The 27,864-nt window shown below is 39.7% G+C and overlaps 1 protein-coding gene across 3 annotated transcripts in view; it reads right to left on the bottom strand.

The window, feature by feature from the left end:
- The window catches only part of lrba (LPS responsive beige-like anchor protein), an 830,448-nt gene that overhangs the window by 68,721 nt on the left and 733,863 nt on the right, over nt 1-27,864 (bottom strand). For all 3 annotated transcript variants that reach the window (XM_051928096.1, XM_051928098.1, XM_051928097.1), the window contains exons 50-52: nt 21,245-21,307; nt 19,199-19,354; nt 10,445-10,612 (exon numbers count right to left, since the gene is read on the bottom strand). In XM_051928096.1, coding sequence (XP_051784056.1) covers nt 10,445-10,612; nt 19,199-19,354; nt 21,245-21,307 — 387 coding nt within the window. The remainder of the gene's footprint in view (nt 1-10,444; nt 10,613-19,198; nt 19,355-21,244; nt 21,308-27,864) is intronic.

The raw sequence follows: 27,864 nt of genomic DNA, 5'->3' as shown, positions 1-27,864 counted from the left end.
GCAGCATACTGATAAAAACAATATTAAATTAAAGAGTGATAAAAATGCAGGTATAACAGACAGTAACTTTATATAATGTTAACATTTAAACCCCTCCAAGGGTGGAATTGAAGCGTTGCATAGTGTGGGGGAGGAACGATCTCCTCAGTCTGTCAGTGGAGCCTATGGTGGCCCAGTGAACAAATAGGTAAATCTTTGCAAAATTTGGTGGAGAGAATTTAAACAGTGTGGAGGCACATATTGGACGCACACACAGGAGTACCCAGCAGTGCCCGGGGTTGTCAAAAGATAAACACATTCAGCTTTGTATATCTGATGAAGTTCCTTTTACATGTTGCACAGTGCTCTTCAGATCTATGTATTATATTGCACCTTTCACATCTATGTATCTATATGTCAGTTTATCTACCTGTCGATCCATCTACTTTTTATATATTGCAGTGTATTTTGTCACATGGTGGTTTTCTCACCTATTTACCTATCTGTTATATAGCACCTTTCACATCTATTACATATTGTATTTCATATCTATCCTCACGATATAAAGGCTTTCACATTTATTTATCCATCCTAGTGACTTCAACCTTTATTTAATTAACAGTGTGACTTTCCTATTTATTATATTGCACCTGCCCTGAGCCTTTTATATCTTTTTGTAGCATCTTTCACATTTTTAGTTATCTGCCTAGCTATTAATATTGAGTATGTAGTTCTTCTCAGTGCTGTTGTGATCTTGTATTTATCACAGCTTTTATGAAAAACATGAATTAATAACTGACTTTGAATTCCTTCAAGTGTTTTATTAAAGCACCTTCAAATAAGTGTAAAATCAGGCAAACATTCACTGCATATGTTTAAAAGTAATTCCGTAGCAGCCTCACAGTTGAGAAATAGAAGAGCTGAAGTACAGAGTTTAAAGCATTCATTACACCTGGCGATGCCCATTTTATACAGCAGGAAAGTCAAAAGGAGTGCGTACATTTAAAATGGACAGAAGAAGCCCATCTTTCATTGTGTTCCTCACATGTGTGATCCTGGAAAATGAAAGTAACCTTCACACCCACACTCTTGGTTTACAGCAGTGAAAGATTTTGCCGAATCTGAAATGGTGTGGGGTGCACTTTCTTTGCACTTAAGCTGTCAGAAGGCACATTCTGTACTTGTTACGGTTCATACTTCAGAGTGATGTCCTTTAAGCCATTATGAAGAATTTCTTTCCTTCCTACATAGTGGTATAAATGCCAGGACAACAGAGAGTTACTTATAGGGTTCTCTACTATGCGCAGTTTCAACTCATCCCAGGTATCAGTCGCGGATACGGGGTTGGGGGGTTTATTGTTCAAGATAGGATGCGTGAGTCAATCGACAGTCCATATGAACTGGAATGCTAGATGTTCGGAACAACAAGCAATCTTCAAACTGACCGCAACCATACAAAGATTTTGAACCTAGAATGGAGGATTTGTAAGGTAACAACAGCCATCGGTGTGCTGCCCATAGACATGCACTTAAACATGCATGATCAACAGTCGTTTGTAATGACAACTGCATGAGCGATTCTTCTGTCGACTCTCTGAGGTTGTATTTGATGTCAGGTGTTTTATTCGCTATCTTTTGTTGGTATTGCACTGCTCTGTCACTGTTGTTTAGAAGACAAGCAGGTAAGAATCTCATCATACCAAGTACACTTGACAAACCTGAACACGATATGAAGTGACAACTGCGTGATTATCTCTTGCACTTACCGTCTAATGCTGTATTTCATGTCTGGTGTTCCATTCGTCGTGTGTGATATAGTGTGTAATATCGGAGGGAGACGTGGGTAAGAATCTCATGAAAGTGTGGACACATAATAGCAAACTGATACTAGAAATGTATATACAATAATTACTGTATTTATTTATACAAATTCATTGTGCTATGGTTTGTAAAGAAATACAGGCGGATCCAAAAGAGTAAACGATGTTGTCAACTATAAGGATTTGAAAATTAAATAATTTAGCTCCTAGGGATATGCAGGATGTACAGCTGACAGTCGCAGAATTAATATTAATGCTGACAGCCTATTTCAAAAAAAGGCATTGCGTAAGTATTTTAAAACATCAAATCCATTGATGGTTATCTTGGTACGTTTCTGTATTGTGGCCACGTTTATTAGGATCATTAGATCTTATCCTTATCTGAGCTAAATGAAAAAGACATTTACAGAACTAAAGTACAAAACAAACTCAAAAAATCATAAACACAAAACTAAAGCCACATGGGAGTCACTTTTTGAATTGAAGGCCCACCTCTCCTCCTCATTTATTGCTGAAGACTTCCATGACGTTGGATTATTCTGGAAATTAATCTGTGTGTCTAATCTGGTAGCAATCTGATAGGTCAATTTGGCTTTGGTGACATGACGAAAGTGGAAGTGCGAGTTTGAGATACACGTGGAGGAGTAAAGGCGTATGCTGAGAGAGTCACCTTCAAAGGCCTTAACGTATAAAACTGGACAGGAGGCTCCTCGAAAATAATGACAAGAAGCAAGTTTTACAGGAACACACCCAAGAAAGGCAGCACCGGTGAAGAGAGGCTCAGACACACACAAATACTGAGGAAAGGCACAGAAATTACACATAAGGCAGGAGAATTGATAGTTTAAAATTATTCTATTACCTGTCTTGGACAGGTACCATGGCAACTTTAATAATATTTTTGTAAAAAAGCATGCATTTTAAACGTTTTGAGCATACAACTGGATAACTGACCTGTGGATGATGCAATATGAGATTTTATTTTTTTATCCCTTTTCCATGGATGTTCTTTACATAATTTTTCATTGCATAGTATTGGTCATAAATTTTTGTCCATTCGCATAGAGACATGCGATTAAAAAATTTTCTTGCCTTCCAGTACAAACTACATGGGTTTATTAACACAACAAAATAGAACTTTTGTGTGATGTGTTTCTTTAAGGCCTGTGCTGACCACCTTTGTGGGATCCTCTGCTTACCTGTTCAGTCTGCCATTGCATCCACTAAACAGGATCATCTCCAGACAGAGGAGCAGCTTCAGCGACAGACTGCTGTCACCGTCCTGCTCCACTGACAGACTCAGGAGATCGTTCCTCCACCACACTATGCGACTCTTCAGTTCCACCCAAGGGGGTAAACGTTAACATTATAAAAAGTTATTGTCTGTTATACCTGCATTTTTTATCACTCTTTAATTTAGTATTGTTTCTTTATCAATATGCTGCTGCTGGAGCATGTGAATTTCCTCTTGGGATTAATAAAGTATCTATCTATCTATCTATCTATCTATCTATCTATCTATCTATCTATCTATCTATCTATCTATCTATCATATAGTGCCTTTCCTATCTATCTATCTATCAATCAATCATATAGTGCCTTTCCTATCTATCTATCTATCAATCATATAGTGCCTTTCCTATCTATCTATCTATCAATCATATAGTGCCTTTCCTATCTATCTATCTATCAATCATATAGTGCCTTTCCTATCTATCTATCTATCAATCATATAGTGCCTTTCCTATCTATCTATCAATCATATAGTGCCTTTCCTATCTATCTATCTATCTATCTATCTATCTATCTATCTATCTATCTATCTATCTATCTATCTATCATATAGTGCCTTTCCTATCTATCTATCATATAGTGCCTTTCCTATCTATCTATCTATCATATAGTGCCTTTCCTATCTATCTATCTATCTATCATATAGTGCCTTTCCTATCTATCTATCATCTATCTAATGCTCATGAAATTGCTGCTGCTGTGGAAAAACTGCTGTACTGTTCCAGTTTCAAAAAAGGCAGATGACTACAGACCAGTGGCCGTTACTTTCCCACATTATGATTCATTAGGTTAGTCCCCAACTATATTAATCCGCTTGTGGAAGATCACTGTAGTTTCCTAATCAGACAAAGGTTTGAATGGAAGATATTATTTATCTACACCTCACGGCTTATTCCCAGCAGCAGGCACAATTATAGATAATGCTTTCTGGTATCTCAGATGCTTTCATTATCATCTAGCCATCTGTTTGAAGTGGTTATTTACTTAGCAGACACTTTTATCCAAAGCAACTTAAATGCAAGACCAATATAATCAAGTAATTTCAGTCTAGGGCAGGATTTCTTAAACTTATGTTTCTTGCGACCCAAACTTGCCCTTCTTAGTGTCTTCGAGACCCAGTCCATGACGACCTTTAAAACTTTGAATATCACTGCTGATAGTCATAACAGGGTGTTCCACTTGGAGTATCGTCACCAACAGTCTAAAAGACGCAATGCTGATAGTGTAAACAACCTGCGGCAACCCATCATGAGACAATTTGCAAACCGCATGCAACCCTTTCCCATTAAATAAAATGAAGAGTCACAGCCCTGCATAACCCAAAAGGCGACCACCCGTGACCCATAGTTCAAGAAATTGTGGTCTAGGGACTGTTTTGAGCACGTTTCGTAGGACAGGTTGCAGCACCGCGACACAGAAAACGTTACATGCTTGCCGCTTGTCTGTCGGGTCTGCTTGAGCGGGCAAAGAAGATAGTCCATACATGCTGTTTTGTTTTGGTGGCTGGGTGCCCTGTTTCAGAAGTAATTTGAATAAATTGTGTCGTAATTTCCAAAGGAAGGGGAGGACAGCAATTGGAGGAAAAAGATCGGCAAACTAGCTAAATGGATCGGCATCTGCATTGGCTGTGTAAAAGGAAGTTACGACTTGGAGGACCTAACTGGATAGGTGAAGGTCAGTGTTTCTCTGTTGGGGCGTGAATCATGCATCACCCTCAGTTGTGACTAGCAGACCCGAGTCAGCTCATTTAAGTTTTTTTTTTTTTAAGTATGGCACAGTACTGAATGTGGAAACATGTTACATTTAAAAAATCAAATTCTTTTGATTCAGCTTTGACAATTCAAGTCTCTGGATTATTGTGTGAATTTCGTGAGGGACTGGGAAATGCATTTCACTGTAAATATTTTTATTCACACTTAAACTCTTGTGTGTTGGAGAGGAAAAACGGTCATTGCTGTTTTCAATTTTTTTTTTTTTTTTTTTTTAAACGTATGTTTTTTTTTCTGGATTGCGAAAATCGCATTGTAACCGTCTTTTTACATATTCTGTATATATTCATTTGACTATTTTAAGTTGATTACATCAAGGGGTACATACTGTGGGCACTTCAGGGGGTGATATTGGTCTGTCCTTATATTAGCCGCCTTACAGTTTAGGAAGATGAGTAGTATCGATTGGCCTGTTTCAGCACATCAGGTCTGATTTGATACAAGGTTTCAAAAGTTAATCACCATAAGTGAAGAGCTACAAAGCTAGAATAACCAAAAATGATCAATTAACCTAAAGTTTGAAATATGGCATGCTTTCCCTTGAAGGGGATGTGAATAAAGTGTGATATATGGCCGGCCATTCATTCCGGCCAATACCCCCAGGCCGCCAGATGGAGCCCTTCCTACAGCATGGAGGTGTCCCGAATTCCAGCAGGGCATCATGGACATTGGAGTTTTCCTGTACAGCCCTGCTGGATAATGTCTGGGCCGCCAGGGGACGCTGCAGGGAGGCCCAGAGACTTGTATTTTCATTACAACCCGGAATTACGTCCCAGTCACATGGACAGTGGAAATGACGTGCTTCCGGGTTGAAGAAGAGGAGTTTTCACCTGATCCGGAGAGATCAGAAGCACTTCCGGGTCATGAACTATAAAAGGACTGTGAGAGATCCCAGGGTTGAGCTGAGTCGGGAGGAAGGTTGGCAACACGTCTGGGAGTGGAGTATTGTATTGTTTATGAGTATAGTGGAGTTGAGGTTGCTTTGTGCACTGTATTGACTTAATAAATTTAGTTATTGGACTTTTATCTGGTGTCTGGCGTCTGATCTGAGGGTTCAAGGGAGCGATAGCGCCTCCTATCTGTCACAGAAGCTATCAGCCGGAACTAATTTTTTAATACAATTTCCTTCCCACTACCACCTTCTTCCAATGACCGGTCTCCCCGCACCTTCCCTACTACATCAACAACTCCCACCATGTCAGCTGGAAAGGCCGGTGACAAGTTCACTTCTGGGCATCAGTGTGGACTGTCCATAACTGAAGAGCATGTACGGAAACAACTGAGGAAGCTACACAAAGAAAAAGCTGCAGGACCAGATGGAGTCACTCCTCGAGTTCTTAAGGCTTGTGCTGACTAACTTTGCGGTGTCCTCTGTCACCTGTCCAGTCTGTCCCTAAGGCTCCACAAAGTTCTGCTACTGTGGAAAACATCCTGCATTGTTCTTGTTCAAAGAAGGCAGATGCCTCTTCACCTAATGACAACAGAGAGAGTTAAAACAAAACTGAGTGCCATTATGAACAGTACTGCACAACCTCTCTGTGACACACCAACATTGAGGACTTTCAGGCAATGAATTATTCAGTAAAAGTGGGAAAAGAAACACAACTGGAGCTCCTTTATACCAACAGCAACACTTCAACTGTCAGTTTTCTTTCTTTTTAATTTTCTTGCTTTACAGTCATTCTGGTGTGTGCTCAGACCAAAGTGTGCCGTGTATATTCACATGCTTACTTATCAACCTATTTATGCGTTCACTTATTTAAAAAAGCAATCCATCTAAATTCTTATCTGCATTGCAAGACCTCCCCTTTGCACAAACCAAGCAAGAATAGGACTAGGGAGAGACTCCGATTCCTTCTGGCTTTATATTGTATGTCTACAACTTCATGATGGTAGGGATATTTTTATTACTGAATGGCTGCCATCACACTGGCCAGGCTTGGTTATGTAACGTGAATAGCAATGCTAAAACAATAAATCACTACAATTCCTAGATTAAAAAGGTGAAGATAAAAGTTTCAAGAGTTCTGACACATTGAAATATACAAAAGTGAACGTTACATTATTAACTATGACATGTGTAACATTTTTGATCACAAGCTGATATTATTCAACAAATGCTAGCAATAAAAGTGAAGACTTTCTTCGCTTATTCCAAGTACAAATCACACGATAACTTAAAAAGGGAAAATGCAACCATCCATTCATTCATTTTCTCTATTATTTTCAAGTGATGATTCAGTTCAGGAGCAACAAACTTCCATTTTAATTGCATTAACCTAAGCACATTTTAAGTAACAAGTAGAATTTATGGACAGTTGCAAGCTTACTGTCACAGTGGACAAAACCGTTTTAATGGTTTATTTTCAATTAAACGCAGGCTGAAGGTTTGCTTTAAATGAACGGTTCTCTAATCTAAGATGTACTTTGTAGCATTAAGTCCAGATTTATGTGCCGAGAGTTGCCAGTGCCAAAATAACAAATCAACTCCTCTCTCCTTATCAGAGGCCTCGGTGAACAGTCGGGTACAGCAGGCTGCACCAGTGCTTTTGACAAGCATGAATCAAGTCACAAATAAGCCGAGTGAATAGTCAAGAGAGATGTCTCCGCCATGTCTTCAGTCACCCTCGATCATTACACAACTGTAAGCTGCTCAGTTTTCCATTACTCTAAAGGAATGCGGGTTAAAGTTTGACAGAGTAATGTGCCTTAATTGCATGAGCCCCTGCTTACGCTAAAACACTGCCGCCAATAATCAATCACTCAAAAACACTGCGGCATGAGAGTCCACTGGCAAATATTTCTCATGTTGTTCAAAGAAACTGCTGCAAAACGTATGAGCTTTTGGCATCTAAATGTAGTTCAAAAACAAACCAAAAAAACAAACACAAATTGGGATTTAATCAAGATAATAGTAAAACCTGTCGAGCATATTCATCTTTTATTTACACGTTACAACTACAGGGATTAAAACATGTAGTCAGGTTACCCAAGCAAAAGATCAATAAATCTGATATATGGCTGTATCGTTTAACCTTTACTCATGTGGCCGGCATTTGGTTTAAATTAAGAGAACATCTGATAACAATTTACATTCCCCCCCTCGCCCCCACATCCCCAAACACAGACATGAGTGGAGTGTATCGTTTACCTGATAGGCGAGTTCGACTGCAAAAATCCGTCTAAGGTAACCTGGCTGATTACAAATCAAAAGTGTAAATAAAGAAATAATTAAGGGAGCAACAGGCAGCACTTGCCAGCAAAGACTGATTTACTTTGATAGATAGTACACCAAAATTAAACAAAAACACTAGATTCAATCTTTGCATTGATTTTTCAAGTATATTTTTGTTTGCAAGTAATATTTTTGCTATTTTATTTTAAAAAGAATGCACAGCTAAAAAAAAAAAATGAAAATAACTAACTGCTGATTGAAGCTTTGGCCACAAGATGGCGTTGTATCCTGGTGAAAAGGTGCAGTAGACTGCCATAAGCTCCAAGAATGACAGGAGCACAGCACATTCACTGGGGCTGCCAGCGCTTTGACTACAGGCAGTGCAGGTTAACACAGAAAACGGAGGGGGGGGGGGGGCGGGGACCGACAGTTTAGAACTACTGGATCTCAACTCGGCCAAATCAGTGCCACCAAGCAAATGGAACAAAACCTGACCAAAAAAACACTTCAGCTGCTCTCATATCAGTCAGCTAGGCATCTGGTTAAAGGCTTATTCAGAAGTGCGTGGGATGTTGCAAATGCATTCTTGAAAATGCTCTAAAAGGCCACATTAATGAACTTGGACAAGGAAGAAAGGAACCAGAACTGAGCTTCTAAAGCCTGCGGCTGACAGACCTTCTCACTGTGAATGGCAATGGAGCATCACATTGTTTCGGCATTGTTCTGATGTAATCTGTAGCACGCAATGCTCTTTCGTTCTCTCTCAAGGAGAAGCAGGTCTGTATGAATTTATAAAGTGCGTTCATATTTGCGTGGTGCATGACAGGTTCACATCCCAGTGTGGCTGTGTTTAGGGAACGCTTTTATGAAATGGAGACGCAAATTCATTTAACAGGTCGCTCTCTAAACAGTGCCTTTAGTTAGTCCTGCCAAAATAAAATTATTTCTAAAGACAGAGACCACTGTATTTGTCAGGTGTCTTCTTTAACATTCAAACAATTAAATTAGGCAATAATGATTTTCACGTCTACCAAATTTAATGTTCTAGATGCAACATTTTATTTACTATGACTGCTGAATTAATATTCTGCTCCCTCTGCATTAAATACGCAAATGGTAAAACTTTCCATTTTAAACTATATTTTGAAGAAAAACATGCAGATCTATTTAAGTGAAGCTATCGATCAATGAAACGTTCAAGGCAGAAATGTGATGCTTCCGATTTCCCAGGAGTTGCACCTTCCACTTCTTACATGGAAGATAAAACAAATACAACCAAATTCCAAAGATACAAAGGGTTTAACAAACTTCTCATCATAAATTCAATTCTGTTTACTTCTATAAAAATACAGAACCAAAATTCTACGGCTGTTGGTTAAAAAAGGAGTGAATACATTTTTAAGAGGTGATAATTGTACAAAATGTTTCAGGAAATATATATAAAGAATTACTTTAATTTACGCAGATAAAATTTCTCGATATTCTGGAAATTAAAAAAAATAAAAAGTGTTTTATAAAAAAAATGTCTAAAACCAAAAATGTGTTTTTATTAATAGTGAGGAATACTGCAAAACAACATTGGTCAAAATAATGTGTATAATATTGATGCTACCAAAAAAAAAAAAGACTTTTTAAAAAGTATATTCTGTATTTTCTTCATAGCGTATTAAAAACAATGTGCTTTTTAAAATTCCTTTTTGGCATTTCAGGGAGACATAAAGTAAGCATTGAAAATATCATTGTGCTTCCTTAATAAAATGATCAATTCTAACATGTAATGCATATTTAAAAAAATAAAACGAAGACTGGCATTTGGAAATGCTGATATATATACAGTATATATATTTATTCCCCTATATTTGCTCTTTAATAATAGACATTCTGCAATAATATTTTTCAATGTAATTGACTGTAATCGCCTCATTTTCACAGAAGTGGAAAACATGGCTGCTGGATTCAAATGAATTTTTTTGCTTTGCAGAAACACAAATAACGAGTAGCGTATTGGCATTTGGAAGCTAAATGTCAGAGAAAATGAAATGAAGAAGCTTTTAAAATAAATGTTAATGAAACCTGAAATGATTACGCTTTTTAAATAAATGTTAATAAAACCAGATTATATTTTAAAAAATGCATGCTTACAAATAGGACACTAGAATTAAATGAATCATTTTATGAAAAGGGGATTGTGCATACTACTTAATTTTAAAATAAAAAATGTGTTTGCAATGGACTTGGTCAATTATATGACTAAAAACCCTCTTGAAGCTATACCTCTGGATTAAAAAAATATTCCTCTTAACTACATGTTATATATAAAAAAAAAAGGATAAGAAAGGAATCAAAAATAAAACAATAAAACACCAATATTCTATGCTCCACAGACCACAAGCATTTGCTCAACTTACTGCCTGGGTTTTCGCCTATGCCATTGTGCTTGCCGTTCCAATACCAGAGAAGCAGTGTGGCATCCCGGGATCCCGAGAGGATGTAGCAGTCTCCGCCAATGTACGATTCAGACCTGGCCAGGCACGTCACCACATCTCGATGCCCAAACACTATCTGAGTCAGTTTACCTGAAAGAAACAAAAACATCATCTTAGTGTCAGGAAAAATAAATAAAAGCAACATCTCTGCTTTCATCGGCTTTGCTATACGTGAACGGAATATTTGTTCCTGTTGATCTGTCAGCCATTGTCTAACGTGTTTAGTCCACTCACGGCTTTGGGTGGTGGTGCTGGAGCCTATCTCAGCTGGCATGGGGCACAAGGCAGGAACAAACCATGGAGAGGATGGCAGGCTATCGTAAGACACACACACACACACACACGGGCCAATTTAGTACCACCAATCCACCTAACGTGCGTGTCTTTGGATAACATAATTCTATTTTACTTGTCTCCAAGGTGAGATCATTTAGTGAAAGTATATCACAAATACCATCACAGTCAAAGAAAACTGCTGTAAATAATAATAAAATCTTTTTTGTGAAATAAATGAAAGTCAAATAAAAAAGGAGAAAAATGTTATTTTGTAAAACAATTCTTGATGTAATGCTTGATATTGACATGATGAAGCGATGTTGCTTTTGTGAAAGGAACACTGCATCTTTGATTGCATTCTTATTTTTGTCATTTGAGTTCTCCCTATTTGTAAAGAGGTGAACAAAATAAAAATAAAAAAGAAACTTGGAACCCTGAAAGACTCAAAGATGACAAATGAAATTTATTTCCTTAAAATAAAAACGCCACATATTGAGAATTTAAACAGTTCACTAGAGTGTGCTCTTCATTATTAAATATTAGCCACTACATTTATTACCCAAAAACGACTATATTAGTGATAAGAGATCTTTAACAGCAGCATCAAAATACCAAACAAATTAAAAAACCTGAACGTTGTCTCGTATTATTGCCAGCATTTCTGAAGAGATATGCAAGTATGAATTTCATTGCCCCAACTACATAAGACAGCAAACGGAGGGGGAATTTCTTTACTGATGTCAGCAAATACGCAGTAAATACAAATACAGAAACAACCTCTACCTCCATTTTTGAAAAAGCGTAATCCATTTCAGCTCTTTAAGAAAAAAGGCCGAGATTCCAAATGGTTCACGGCAGGAAATCACTGTTTACAGCATTTTTTTTTTTAGCACAACCTCAAACACAAGTCCCCCTGGCAGTTTTGTTTTTGCAATTACCTGGTATTGTCTGGCAAAAAAGGAAACATGGAGATATCATTTAAACTAAAATTCCTAAGACGGGAATGACAATTACAGTATGTGAAATAGCCCTCAATCAACTTGAAAAGATTAACAGCAAAACAAACGATGACAAATTTAAATACAGTAAAATAATGATCTAAAAATCCAATTCGGGCCGGAGCCTATCCAGGCAGCATTGTTCACAACGCAAGAAGCAGCCCTGGACAAGATGCCAGTCCACGGCTGGGAACACACATGTGCAACAGCCACACATGGGAACGATTTAAAATGACCAGCTGCCTTGACTTGTACATCTCTGGGGAAAAAGGAAGTACCTGAAAGAAAACCTCGGCTGACAAAAGAAGAACGTATAAACCCCACAAAGACAACACTGGACCTACAAGACAGCAGTGCTAACCAGGGGGCAAATATGGCAACAACACAATAGCATAAAAAAGGATGAAAAAGTCCTTTGTGAGGAGTTGAGTATGTGCACAAACACACACGTTTTATTTTTGTGTCTCAGATTCCTAATATTAATACTTACAGTGTATTATACTATATTATTGTATGTGTTGTGGGAACTCGTAATTGAGGTTTAGTTGCTGGTATGCATTTGCGAACATTTTAATCCCTTTAAAAAAAAAATCTATTCACTCTACCTGTAGAAGGTACATGACATTAGCAAGGAGACCCAGCTGATGGTGGAGCTACTTCAACTTTTATTTTTTTCATTAAGCTGTGTTACTAATGTTTATTTTTGTACAGCCAGCAGGTTTACAACTAAAATAGCACATTACAAATTTTACAAATGACATTTATACTGTAAGTGCCCTAAGGGATGGACTGGCACCCCGACTGGGATGAGGGGTGATTCGTGGACCGAATGGAAGTCCATAATGCAGCGTTTCTCAACCTTTAAGTATTTGCGACCCGAGTTTTCATAACAGTTTTAATCGCACCCCCCTACGTTTTTTTTTTGAAACCCTAATAAAATTTATTGCTATATTTTTTGCTGCCGATACACCGCTACATGTTTAAAATTTCCCTACGAATAGCGAAATTACGCCACATATGGCAACATTCACGCTCTAGGTGGGGCGCGCCCCACAGATTGAGAACCGCTGCCATAATGGATGGACTCTACATCTACACATGGAGGTGTAATTCGGCCATGATAGTTCTGGATTATTATTCCAGTCGGGGTGGAGGATTAATGGATGGACTGGGGGAAGACGGTCTACCAACAGCAGTTCCTTTCCCAGTACGACAGATGGCAATGCTGCCAGTATGGACACCCATGGGATTCGTAGTCCTGTCAGGTTTCTTGGGTGCTGCCAGAGGGCACTGTTGGGAGAAGAGCTCCAAGTTTTGCAGGGCTTCCATGTGACCCGGAAGTGCTTATGCCATTCAGCGCTGTGGCACGGGATGCACTCCCAGGTCTAACATAAAAGAAGCCCCTTGAACTCATCCAGGTGAGTCAGGTGGAAGAGGACAACACTTGCCTGAAGGAGTGTAGAGGGAGATTATGGAGTTCATGGCAGGAGATCATTCTGTATTTTGAAGAAAGAACCCGTGAAAGGTGCTGCTATATAATAAAAGTCACTTGATTTGAATATGCTTGAATGTGTAGGGGCATCTGTGTCTGGAGTCTGTGGTGCCCCCTTTTGATCACAATACACAAAAATACATCTCGGCTTAAACACACCTTAAAACAAAGCACATTCAGCTTGGTTAATATAAATGGATCCTTACAATATCCATCCATCCATCCAGTATCCAACCCGCTATGTCCTAACTACAGGGTCACGGGGGTAAGCTGGAGCCAATCCCAGCCAACACAGGGTGCAAGGCAGGAAACAAACCCTGGGCAGGGTGCCAGCTGACCGCAGGGCATACACACACACCAAGCACACACTAGGGACAATTTAGGATTACCAATGCACCTAACCTGCATGTCTTTGGACTGTGGGAGGAAACCCACGCAGACACGGGGAGAACATGCAAACTCCATTCAGGGAGGACCCGGGAAGCGAACCTGGGTCCTTACAATATACAGTATGTTTAATGTTATTATTAGAGATACGGCCAATTAAGAAAAGAAGAGAAGAAAACAAAAACCCCAGTCAGAAGCATCTCTAGAAAAAAATAAGCCCTTGGGTTTCCATAGCCAATTATAATGCAAACACAACAAAACAATGCTGATCTTTGTTCAGGTGTGAACACCAAAAAACAGTTTAAGTTTAGTTAAGTATTGAAAAAAAAATCTGCAAATGCTACCATGCCAATGGACACTGTACATACAGAGAGATCCACTCGAAAGAGATCCCGAATATTCTGCTGTAATTCCCATTAGGATGAAGCAATCTGAACCAAACAAATACGCTCTATACCTTGACGTATGTGTAATCGATTCCATTAAATGCGATGCTGGAAGTGGTTTCCGTTTTCTGCCAGACACATTTCGATGCGGAGCTCCATGTTCCTGTACGTATCGGCAAGCATCTCGGGGGAATAGCAGCAATTTCACATTGGATGTTTTCCTTCAAATCTTCCACAGTTGTTCCGATAGACTTTTCCTTTGAGCAGACCCCAAAGCGAAGAAGTCTGGTGGTGTTAGATCCGGCGACCGTGGTGGCCAAAGCCCCTTTGAAATCACCCTGTTGCCGGTGGAGGACTCGATTTCTGCCGATGTGTGACACGTTGCTTCATCTTGCTGGAAGTGACCTTCCATTAACTCACGATCATCCAGTTGATTCTGACATTGCTTAAATGAATTGGTGACCCAATAGGTTCACACCATGAAGACACGCTGCTCAATACTGTACACCACCATCCTGATGAGAAGTCGAGTGACTGAGTGAAGGGGTACAGGCGGTATGCACCCAGAAGTTGCAAACAGACATTAAACGTCACAATGGCTGTTCGGCGCCTACCTTATAACTCCGACGCAGGGGCATCCCGGCTTGTTCAAAGCTCCATATACGGAGGGGCACACTGCACGTTGTTTTGTTCAGATTGCTTCGTCCTATCGAGAGTTATTACAGAATATTCGGGGCCTCTTTCGAGTGAATCTCCCTCTGTAAATGCCAAATCCGGAATTCACTGTTCCCAGCCTTCTTCCAAGCCACTGCATTCAAACTTTGAGCATCTTTTATTTGAGGATGTCATCGTTGGCTTGAATGAATTCTGCTTAGGGCGGCACAGTGTCACAGTGGGTAGAGCTGCTGCCTTGCAGTTAGGAGACCTGTGGTTCACTTCCCGGGTCCTCCCAGCGTGGAGTTTGCATGTTCTCCCTGTGTCTGAGTGGGTTTCCTCCCACAGTCCAAAGACATGCAGGTTACATGCATTGGCGATTCTAAATTGTCCCGTGTGTGTGCTCTGCGGTGGGCTGGCACTGGTTTGTGGGTTGGAAAATGGATGGATGGATGGAAGGAATTGTGCTTAATTTGATCCCTGTATGAAACATAAATCTGGATTTGACAGGGGAGAGGCGGTAAGGTGCTGGAGTGCCTTGCACAGGAAGTGCCTTTTCTTAGTTAGCAGAAATAATTAGTTATTAATATTAGTTATTATTAGTTAGTGTGAATTTCCCCTTGGGATTAATAAAGTATCTATCTATCTATCTATCTAAATAATTCAGTTTCATTGATGACCATGGAAATCAACCCCTGTCCAACCATTACTGCTACTCATCTTGTCCAGTTCAGGGTCACCGAGTTTGCATGCCTGTGTGAGGGTTTGTCTCCAGGTGCCCTGGCAAAGATATCCACTTTAGGATAACATAAATTGGTCCGAGATGTATTAGTGTCGACACGCATGTGTATGTGCTCTGTGATGGACTGGTGGCGTATCTAAAACTGGATCCTGCCTTGCTGCCAAGTCCCTCTAGGAAAGGCTCCAGTCCCCCCCAAATTCCATGTTTAACTCCTACTACTCCTCTGCTTTGGTCTCTCCACTGATTTCTTGTTGCTGCAAAGACACACTTCAAAACGGACCTACAATCCTCTCTGATTGGGTCTGTTCCTCAATACAGTAGAACCTCTGGTCATGAATGTTTCCGAACACGTTCAGATCGGGTTACGATCAAAAAGTTTGGCGAAATTCTGCTTCTGTTCACAACCACACGCTCTGGTGGCGAACAAAAACACTGCCGGAAAGTTTCCCTACGCGCCAATGATTTCCCATTCTCCGTTTCCCATTTTCTTTTGTTTGCGTATACAGGGCCTAACAAAGCAGCTGATGTTTCAAAAGGAGTTACAATGTTAACCAAGCAGAGGCCTCAAGTGCTGGAAGAGGTGGAAAAACTGTTGCTAGTGTGGTTGAACGAGAAGGAACTTGCAGGGGATAGCGTAAGCGAGGTGACCATATGCGAGAAAGCCAGGAAGATTCACGGTGATTTGCTGACAAAAAAATCCTTCTTCGAGTGGTGAAGGTGAGGAATTTAAAACCAGTATTGGATGGTGTAAAAAGTTTTGCAAGAGAAGTGGCATTTAATTTTTTTTCCCTGTGCTTAAAACTCATAAAAAAAGTGTTTACAGCGAGTGGTTCGTAAGGCTATAGTGCAAACTCTTACAATGTTAGTTTTCTGTTGTTCAAGGTTTTCTCAGTGTTATTCAATGTTTTTACATTTAGTTTACTATTACACTGTGCATTCTATGGTATAATTAACTATTTTTGTGCTTAAAATATATATATATATTTACATACAGTTTGTACAGTCTGGAACAGATTAATTGTATTTACATACAATCTTATGGGGAAATTACGTTCGGGTCGCGTCCAGAGTTTTGGAACGAATTACGGTCGTGACCAGAGGTACCACTGTACCTTCAATCCTTGGACTGTCCATAAGTCTCTCCAAGATGTCTCCGTTCTGCTGGACGTGCCACGACTGGACAATATTTCTCTGTTCTTGTTCCAAAGTTGTGGAATGATTTTCCTTTATTTGTATCACACTGCACCCAATTTACTTTCTTTTGAAAACGTAACTTTTCATTAAATATTATGGATCTGCTTATCGTCTCTCCTACAGGACAGCTGCTGTTTTACTGACAAGAGAGTTTAGGATACAGATTTGATGCGTCTTAGTCTGGTTTCAGGTATAATTATGTGAATGTTCTTCTCCCCTGTGCTTACTTTTTTTTTTTTTATCTTGTTCTCTGTTGCTTGCACGTTCATTCTTGTATGTCTTATAACTAACTGGCTTTGTAGGTCGCCATGGATAAAGGCATCTAATAAATAAATAAACATTCTGAATAGGTTTAAACAAATTTGAGAATGTTACATTATGTATATTTGGTATTTGCTGCAAACAGTAAACCTAAATGGCTTCATTACCATCTCACACATTGCCCTTCTTCCGGCTAAATCAGCCCCCGAGGGGTCATGTTTTCAAAGATTTATCAAAGAGAGTCTAAACATTTGTTCCCTGAAAGCCTCAAAACACAGGCAGTATAAGCAAGGGTAATTGTTGTCAGATTTCAGTCTGCGCTCCCAAAAGTTGAATGATGGATACTGTGGCCACTGAAGTTTAAACTCTGTGTATTTTTATTATGAAATTCACAGCCTTCAATTCAAAGGGTTTTACATCTACGACTACATTAAAAATAGCCTGCTGATCAATGTTGCATCAAAATCAGATGACAGAAATGTACAATTTCTTTAAATGCAATGCAAAAACTATTGTCATGTCAATTCATGTTATTTTCTAACCTGTTCAGAACAGGGTGCTGGAGCCTACAGCAGCTAACATTATGCGCAAGGCAGGACCAAACCCTGGACAGGATGCCAGTTAATCGCAGTGGCAAACACACACCTACCACTAGGCCCAATTTAGCATTACTGATTCACTTAACCTGTATGTCTTTGGACTGTGGGAGGAAGCCCATGCAGACAGGGGGAGAGCATGCAAAACTCCATGCAAGGAGGACCTGCAAAGCGAACCCTGGTCCCATTACTAACACTGCAGCATCGTCCCCAGGGCCGGATTAAGACGAATTTGGGCCTGATGCTGCAACGCAAAAAAGGCCTATTTTTTCTCGGCATTGGTACATGTGCATTCGACACTTAGTGTACATGCGCAACTCAGACCGACCAAGGAGCCTTAATTGCTTGCGACGCAACCAGCCAGCCTTTATTGAACATGAATAATAATAACGTTAACCATTTAAATAGCCATCGATTTTTACTGTACAACTAACTTTCAAGGTGAAAAACGTACTACGTGGCACTTACCGAACAATAATAAAGTGGCAAGAATCCCCAAGTTTTTGCAAAAAACGCAGCTAAATTACTAAGTAAACTGTAGAGAAAAGCCAAGCAAAATGACACCTTTTATTGGCTAACTAAAAAGATTACAATAAAAGGTGTCATTTTGCTTGGCTTTTCTCTACATAATGGCTAACACTGGTACAACACCCTAGTACTATAAGTAAACTGTTTAACGTAAAATTGATAGCATTAACTTGAAATCTTCGGTTAACAATAAACACAACGACGTCACACTTACGTCACAGCGCAAAGAACAATTGTAACTGTATAATAAGTAACGCTGTGTCTAGGCGTTCAAAAGTCGGACTCCAAATTTCATTCTAAGAATTATTTTGAGGTTAATATAGCAAAGGAAAACGGTTCAGCTTCCGGAAAATTCTCGTCTGTTTTCATCTTGGGCCTATTTCAGGAATGGGCCTAATGCTGCAGCATCAATAGCACCCACCTTAATCCGGCCATGATTGTGCCACCCTAAAAATATTGTGAAAATGAAAACCAAATGGAATGTTTCAGTTCTAATGTAAATATAATAAACGCCACTTTGTAATGAACATCCATTTGGAAATAAACCAATCAAACAGATGCAAAAAAAAAAAACCCCAAACTCTTCAGAGTAACGGTTAATATTCTGAAGCCGTTTCAAATCTGCCGGGGAAATGAGATCAGCACCACTTACAGTAAGAATTAGCACAAAATCCTGCACTTAAAAGGCAAAAACACTCAGAGCATCTCCTACTGTACACAAGCGAATTCAGGCAATGACTACGGCAGTCATGTGGAAGGAGAGGACTTTATTCTAATTAACTTTAAAATGATAGGTTAGCACTCTACCCTATAATCTAAAGGATTAAAGGTATTGAAGAGATCACAGCAGCTGCTGGATGCAAACAGTTTTTAAATAAATGACATTTCACAGGCTCCCAACTAAGCACTCTGAGATCGAGAGACGCACACTCAAGGAAAAGGCTACACACTAATGAACAGAATGCTTCAAATAATACTAAAAAAAAAGGCACAGGGAGCTGTAAATTGAATTCAGCATCTATATGTATCTCCAAAAAGGTAGAATTGGCTTTAAAATGAAAGCAGAATATGAAGTTGTAACCTACAAGCCTCATTTGTGACCCTGACCCTCATTCCCTGGCGTCTCTCGTTCACTGAACAAGGCGCAGAATAATGCAATTACCTGAGTCAGTGGAATAGACACGGAAACTCTTATCCCAGAAGCCACAGACCAGGATGAATCGGTTGTCAGCTGTGATCACAAAACATTGGGAATGGATCTGAATGCTTTGGTCCAAAAGGTCAGTGATTTGCCTTCTGTGCATGCCGGCACTGGAGGCTGGAAGAGAGCAAACACAGAAATGTTAAATCGGGAGGCTTTTCAAGCGGCACAGGCAAGTCAGCTCTGGAACTGTACGGCTTGGGCTTCTTCACCAAATGGAAAAAAAAAGATGTTTATTTTAATTCTTTTAACCGCCTTAAAAAATAAAATTGAAGGTTAGTTATAAGATTTTAAAATAAAAAATGCAATATCAAAAAGTCCCAGAAGTGCTGGGATCAATAAAGTGGAGGACAAAAAAAGGTTTGGGGTTACTTGATGTTTGGTCACTTTGTGATCTCTGGACCTTTTGCATGTGACCGTTTGTATTGTGTTTATTTTAAAGCTTTTTTGGCGCAACCACTGTTGTTTTAAATGTGCTTTTATAAATAAATAATCTAATCTAATCTGGACTACGTCAGTTTTACCTTTTTTTTTTTATTTTTGTTTTATTACAGAGAACGCGTCGCTTTAGGCATCAGTGAATTTCGATAAGGGCACCTATCTAATTTATAAAGATATTTTTATTTATTTTGAAATTACGGCACATGAAAGCACTAATTATGAGGATTAATTAGCCCTAACCTTTAATGTAAATCAGCTAGGCTGGGGATTGGCTCCAGATGATCAAACACTGGCGCGTATGTGTGTGTGTGAGAGCTTATTTATTTATTTGCTATACTGTATATAACTATACCATTATTATATTTTGAGTGCTACACAGAAGCTGCCTTTTGAGGCATATTCCTGAATGGCCATACAGGCGAGTTCCACTGGTGGTGTGTTTGTGTTTATAGACAACTAAATGGTTTCCAGAAGACACAAAAGCCTCAGGAAAGAAAGGGAAAAAAAAATGCTGCTGGATTAATTGCCGCGTGTTGCGAGATGCTGCTGCGTGTAGTTTATAGATGCCTTCGTATTTTGACAAATGAACAGGTGCAGATCCACTGCACGAATCGGAACGGTAGTTAATCTTTTGATTCCATTTTAAAAGAAATATCAACAACTGGTTGGGCCATGTTGAAGAAGTCGTCATTTTGAATTTATAGTGTATAAAATAACGCTATGGTGGAATGCAAACATTCATTTGGATATTTAGCAAACCTAAAATCATTAAGCCACTAAGGTAGGACTGTGCGGTGAAGGGACATTCACAATTTGTCTCTTTTTAATGGATAGATGGTAAAAGTGGGGAAACGCAAAATTTCACATTGACTGGAGACACGTCTTGAAATGATAGAAAACAAAGGCTCGTCAACAAAAAGCAAGAATGAAACTAAGCCATTTAATCTGATCGCTGTTTTGATTTTTGTTACGCTACCCAGCACAGGAGCTAAAGCTGAAATTCTGGGGCAGGATATAAAGTGATGCTATTTAGGAGGCTGCAACGTTTGAGCCCCCCCACCACTCTAACAGCAGGGCCTACGAGGGAAGGGGAAAAATTGATCTACTTAATGATGAAATTCTGGACACACAGCCTTGATTTTTCACCTCATAAGGCTGTTTGGAGTCCTGCTGTTATTATGAAAATTTCCTTGGCAATTCAGCCAGCGCAATATAAGAACACCAATTCATCAAGCCGGCCCCCTTCTTCAGCTCATCAACAAGTCTGATTGATGAAAAGATCCAATATTATAGTGACAGTACTTCATGCGCATTCTCAATCACACATTATTGCAGCATCCATATTAATTTCCAGTGACACGCGTCCTATCCCTGTTCAAATTAGAAGGCCCAAGGAGGGGGAGTTGATGAAATACCGGCATAGCCACAGCTCATTGCATTCCAATTTGCATGCAAATGGTTTATCAAGGAAATTCCATTCGGGTGAAAAACAACAGTAATCTCCACTTCAGGGCCACCATACAGAGTGTAATGAATCGCAGAGGGAGAGAGACACAAGTGACAGACCTATCAGAGGATCGATTTCCACCGGCAGCTGGTAGGGCTGGTCCTGGACTGTGCCTTGATAGCCTGGGACAGGAGAGAAAAAAAAAAAAACACAAAAACAACATCAAAAATTGACAACAAATTAGAAACGTGATAAAAAAATAAAATAAAAAAAAAAGCAGAGAAATGGGCACACAACTTGTACTCCATATGTGTACTGTAAATGCCTAATTCAGATAGGACTCATTAGAGATGTACAATTTATGATCACCCTAATAAAGTGAACAATTTATGGGCACATTCTAATGAGTAAAACAGCTCACTGAGGCGTAACGTAATCTTCACAACACTTTCAGGCGTTTAGTGGACAAGTTTCAAAATTGAATAAAAGGACAGAAATGGAAAAACAAGTGACAACAGCGTTCAAAATAAAGCTGAACTGATGGAACCATGGGACGCTCAGGAGGGAGCACCGCCTAACGGACTGACAAAATTAACGAAGGAGGAGATTTGCCACAGCTCTCAGAAAGTGAAAAAGCAGGGGAGCATGAAATAAGTGAAATTCAGTTTGCTGGAGCATACTGATACTGCTATGTGCTGAATTAGAGGAGAGACTCCAACAGTAAGAGCAGACCTGTGCCGGCTAAAGCAAATTCACCAGTTAACTTGGGTTTAAAAACCGTGAGATATAATTGCTGTTAACTGTTTTAAGTCTTTTCTTGTAAGTTGCATAGGTTTGCCTCATCTCAGCACCTTGCAAAAGTATTTGTCCCCCTTGATGTTTGTCTTGTTTTGTCACCTTACAATCTGGAATTAAAATGGAATTTTATTTGGATTTTATGTTACCGACTTAACAACACTGGAAGTGGAATGAAAATAAAATCCCTTGTAAATGTATAAAATAACAAGTAAAAACTGAAAAGTTTTTTTTGCTATGACACCCCTAAATAAGATCTGGTCCAACCAATTAACTTCAGACGTCACATCATTAGCTGATTAGCATCAACTTGTGTGCAATCAAAGTGTCACATGACCTGTCACATGATGTCTGTATAAATAGACCTTGTCTGAAAGGCCCCTTGTGACAATGCGGGTTTGCTGCATGCTCCCATTTGCTGTCCGGGAACCCTTCATCCCTGGTCACTCCCGCTACATGATCACTCAGCTGGGAGCGACCACTACTACTACTCCCGGGTGTCGGCCTAACACCCAGGCTTCCTGTACAGCTGCATGTGAGCCTGCGCTCACTCTCCCCTGCGTCCTGCTTTCTCCTACAACCTCCGTTCGTTCTTGTTCTCTCTTTTTCTTTCTTCCCCAGCCGACTCGCGCTTCTATTTTATCAAGAGGGCATGGCAGCTGTAGCAAATTAGCAGCCCCAGGAACAATCACGGATGCGGGTGGTCGCTCACCTGTGCACTTAGGTGAGAAACGCCCACATCGCGAATCGCCCTGAGAACCGCTTCAGCCACACAACCACCACGCCCCCTTGCTAAGCCGCGAGCGCAGTGATTTTTTATTTAAATCTGGCCTTTGATGGGAGCTGTGGACCCGTTATACCACACCCTTGACTCTGCAACGCCACTAAGGAAGGAACATGAAGGTCAGAGACAAAGTGGTAGAGAAATATAAGGTCAGGGCTGGGTTATTTAAAAAAAGAATACCTCAAAGTTTGAATATCCCATGGAGCACCATTAAATCTATTATAACAGAATGGAAAGAATATGGCACCACTACAGACCTGACAAGAGAAGGCCACCCACCAAAACTCGCAGAATGGGCATTAATCAGAGATGCAATAAAGATACCAAGGATAAAACTGAAGGAGCGGCAAAGATCCACAGCAGTGGTGGGAGTATCTCTCCATAGGGACTTTATGGGAAAGTGGACAGAAAAAAAGCCATTGCATAAAGAAATAAAAAAAAGAAGAAAACACTTTCGGTGTTTGTCCAACAGCATATGGACTCCCCAAACACATGGAAGGTGGTCCTCTGGTAAGATGAGAATAAAACTGAACTTTATGGTCAACATTGGAAATGCCATCTGTGGCACAAAACCACCACTTCCCATCAGCCCAAGAATACCAATCCCACAGTGAAGCATGGTGGTAGGTGTATCTCACTAAGGGGACATGAAAGCTGGTCAGGACTGAATGAAAGGTGGATGGCACTAAATGCAAGGCGATTCTTGAGGAAAACTTGCTTCAGTCTGCCAGAGATCTGTGACTGGGATGAAGGTTCACCTTCCAGCAGGATAATGAATGACCGTAAACAGACTGCTAAAGCTACACCGGGGGGGTTTAAAGGGAAACATTGTAATGTCTTGGAATGGCTTTGTCAAAGTTTAGACCTCAATCCAGTGGAGAATCTGTGGCATGACCTGAAGATGGCTGGACACCAGCGCAACCCATTGAACTTGAAGCAGTCTGGCCTAGAGGAAATGGAGAAAATCCCATTTGTTGGGTGGGCTAAGCTAATAGAGACCCTAAACAAGAGACTTGCAGCTGGAATTGCAGCAACAGGGAGTTCTACAAAGTATTGACTTTGGGGGGTGAAAAACTATGCACACTCAGGATTTATAATTTTTTCTCTTAATGATTGTTTGTGTCACAATAAAAATATTTTATACCTTCAAAGTGGAAGACATTTTGTGTAAATCAAATGGTGCTAACCCCACAAAAATCCATTTCAATTCCAGGTTGTAACACAACAAAAACAAGACAAACACCAAGGGCAACGAATGTGCAAGGCACTGTAGTAAACAAGTCAATGGCACAAAGCGTCAGTAGCAAACTGAATACAAACTTCATTTTCAGATATGTATTGTTTTCTTATACTTTAAAATCTGAATTAATGTTTGTACAGTGTATGGCACTTATATCATCTTGCAATCTTAACAACTGGTTGATAGAGCCATAATACAATACAATACAATTTATTTTTGTATAGCCCAAAAATCACACAAGAAGTGCCGCAATGGGCTTTAGCAGGCCCTGCCTTTTGACAGCCCCCCAGCCTTGACTCTCTAAGTAGACAAGGACAAACTCCCAATAAAAAACCCTAGTAGGGAAAAAAATGGAAGAAACCTTGGGAAAGGCAGTTCAAAGAGAGACCCCTGTCCAGGTAGGCTGGGCATGAAGTGGGTGTCAAAAAAGGGGGTCAATACAACACAATACACAGAACATAAAATAAAATTGTGAATTCCCCTTGGGGATTAATAAGTCTATCTATCTATCTATCTATCTATCTATCTATCTATCTATCTATCTATCTATCTATCTATCTATCTATCTATCTATCTATCAAGTAATCCTAAATACAATGCAATAGTGCAATAGAAATATTACAAGGACAGAGCAGAATTCAACAGTAGATGATATCACATAATACGATTTGGATTTAATCAGTATAAAAGACATTATGTGTAATAAGGCCTGGTTCATTGAAGTTATGGATGGTTCCTCAGTATTTTAAACACTTTGCATGGAAAACTAACTTCTCATGCATAATAAATGTAAGAGGTGACATCTGAAAAATGGTTTGAGAATTAAGGCAGGGCTGCAAAATTATCTAACTTGGCAAAAGAAATGATTTTCAGAAATATACTAGCAGTGATAAGTAAAAGAAAATAAAAAACTGACCATTACAAAATTTAAGGAATTACATGTTAGTGAAAAAAAAGAAAAACAATCAGATGATGTAATTTACTTTCTTACTGCTCAGTCCTCTTTCTCCACACTCCGTTCAGGACCATCAGCACTCACACCAGTAGATTCAGGGACCGTTTTAACCATCAGGCTACTCAACAGCCATTTATACTGACAACTACAAGTTGATTCTGCAGTTATGGGGTGTATTGATAAAAAGGATGAGACAGAGGAGAGGAGTCAGGTGGAGAACTTTGTTTCTTGGTGCAAAGAGAACTGTTTGTACCTTAACAAACAGTAAAATCGGGGAACTGCTTATTGACTTTCGCCACACCAAAGAACCTCTATGTCTGGTCACTATTCAGAGAGTGCATGCAGAGGTGGTGCACTCCCTACAAGGACTTAGGGGTCCACGTTAATGACAGGCTGGACTGGACTCATACACAGAGGAACTAAATAAGAAAGGGCAGACCAAACTCTTCTTCCTTAGGGGACTGTGGTCCTGTAATGTGGAGAGTGACCTCCTTCACATCTTCTACAACTCTGTGATGGTATGCTGGGCCAGTTACATCACATTAAGAGAGACCCACCAAATCAACAAACTAATTAAAAGGGCAGGCTCAGCTATAGGAGACACTCTGGACCCCCTGGAGGTCGTGGCAAAGGAAATAATTAAAACAAAACTGAGTGCCATTATGAACAATGCTACACATCCTCTCTCTGACACACCAAACACTGTGGACTTTCAGTCAAAGAATCAATCAGTAGAAGTGTGTCAAATGCTACAGGGGCTCCGTTATTCCAACAGCAATATGTCTATATAGCGCCTCACTGGGACTGGTAGGTCAGAAGTTCTCTTTCTTTTAAAATTTTCTTCCTATTTAGTAACTCTGGTGTGTGTGCAGGCCACATTGTGTGTGTGTGTATGTATATGTATGTATGTATGTATATGTATATGTATATATATATATATATATATATATATATATATATATATATAAGTCAAATAAACAAACCATATGCTGTGGCGCAACGTAAGAGGCTTCGCCTCTGACGTCCGAGGTTCGATTCCCGAGAGGGAATGCAGTGAGTGTGTATGCCTAATGAGCCCAGAATTAGGGCGAAACACGTGTCGTGTACTCTCTGCATTATTTGACAGTAAACTATTTCAACCATTCTTTGATCGGCTTCTCGCAACTGAAATGAGGGCACAGTGGCAGATGTTAGCCAACTTGCTGACCAACCACAAGCGTTACCTGGTAGGTAACCACCCATACAATTAGATTGTGATTCAGACTACAAATGTCATGAATATATATATATATATATATATATATATATATATATTCAGTATATTTATTTATTATCTATCTATTTATGCATTAATTTATTTAAAAAGCCAAATTTCCTGCATGGGCAAATAAAGTTCTTTCTTTCTATCTAAATCCCACCTTCTGTATGCCTCAGAGAGCTCTTTTGATCCCTGCATGTTGAGAACAAACACTTCAACAACAAAGAGTACATCAAACTAAAAGTCAGTCAGGCAGCCATTCTCTAACTCATTTAGTTCTGAACAGGGTCGCGGGGAGTACTACAGCCTATCCCAGATAGCACTGGGTAGAAGGCAAGAACAAACCCTGGATAGGGCACCAGTCCATCCCAGGGCGAACACACACACATACACATTCCAACAACTAACTGTGGGCAATTTAGGATTGGCAATTCAGGTAAACTGCATGTCTTTGGACTGTGGGAAATAAACAAGAGTACCCAGAGGAAACCCATGCAGACATGGAGAGAACATGCAAACCCTGGTCTCCTTACTGTGAGGCCGTGCCGCCCACCAAACTAAATGTCTGAGGTTTAAATATGAGAGTGTCACACGAGCTTTGGTGATGTTCTCAACATCTGCACCCCATTCTAATTTGAGGTAGTGATAAAGGTAGGGGCGCACATACTTTTTCTTCATGCAAAATTGGCATTTATGTTTATTTAAACTATACAATGGACGACCAAATGAACTGCAGTGGGCTGGCGCCCTGCCCGGGACTGGTTCCTACGTTGCACCCTGTGCTGGCTGGGATTGGCTCCAGCAGACCCCCGTGACCCTGTGTTAGGATATAGCGGGTTGGAGAATGACTGCCTGACGACCAAATGAAAATGCGGCATGACGTCTGTTATATTATATGACCTTTATCTACACATATTATTTAAATGAAGATCAAATCTTGATATGTCCACATTTATTAAAAACAAAAAAAACATTTCATGAGGTGGAGTAACTTTTTCTCGTGAATGTCTGCTGGTCTTACTTAGAAGTCTGAATGAACCGCTAGTAGACATTTGCACTTATGATACAGAATCTGGCCCCAGTAAATGAGTGAATAAAAGGAAAACTCAATGACACTGGAATTGTTCTAAACATGCCTGATAGATAACAGAATTATTTTTCAAATGCAGAAACAAAAAGTGTGGCTGGTTTCTGCTTCCAGTCCTATAATTTCAATGATCTGCTTTATTTGTAACAAGCTTAAGTGCACTGAGCAGTTTTGTTGACGTTGCATGGCAAAAAGCCAGTAAGACTGGTCAGCTTTAAAAAGAAATATGATAGGGAGGCCTAAGGCTTGATGATTGATCAAAACAGTGATCTGCAGCGCTACTGTATGAAGAATAGCATGCAACTCCTGAAAGTGCTCTTCCTGCAATAACATCCTGAATGTGACTCTGTCACTCTTTACTTTGAAGTCTATTCCCATAGTGTAATTTTAAGAGAGTATCCCTTTTTATTTGAAGGCAAGGCTGATACCAAATTGTAATTTTGCTTACTTTGACTTTTAGGGATTTTATTTGAAACATTGATTGATTGACAAATGCAAATACAATTGTTACATACTGTATGTAAAAGCGCTTTCATGGGTACAAATACTGCAAGAAGAAATGCAATGAGCCTTTCATTTGTTTTTTTTACTTTAAAGCTTGTGATGCTTTTCCACTCATT

This window comes from Erpetoichthys calabaricus, chromosome 5 (genome assembly GCF_900747795.2).
Source record: "Erpetoichthys calabaricus chromosome 5, fErpCal1.3, whole genome shotgun sequence".
Lineage (NCBI taxonomy): Eukaryota > Metazoa > Chordata > Cladistia > Polypteriformes > Polypteridae > Erpetoichthys > Erpetoichthys calabaricus.
This window is presented reverse-complemented; position numbering and strand designations above follow the sequence as displayed.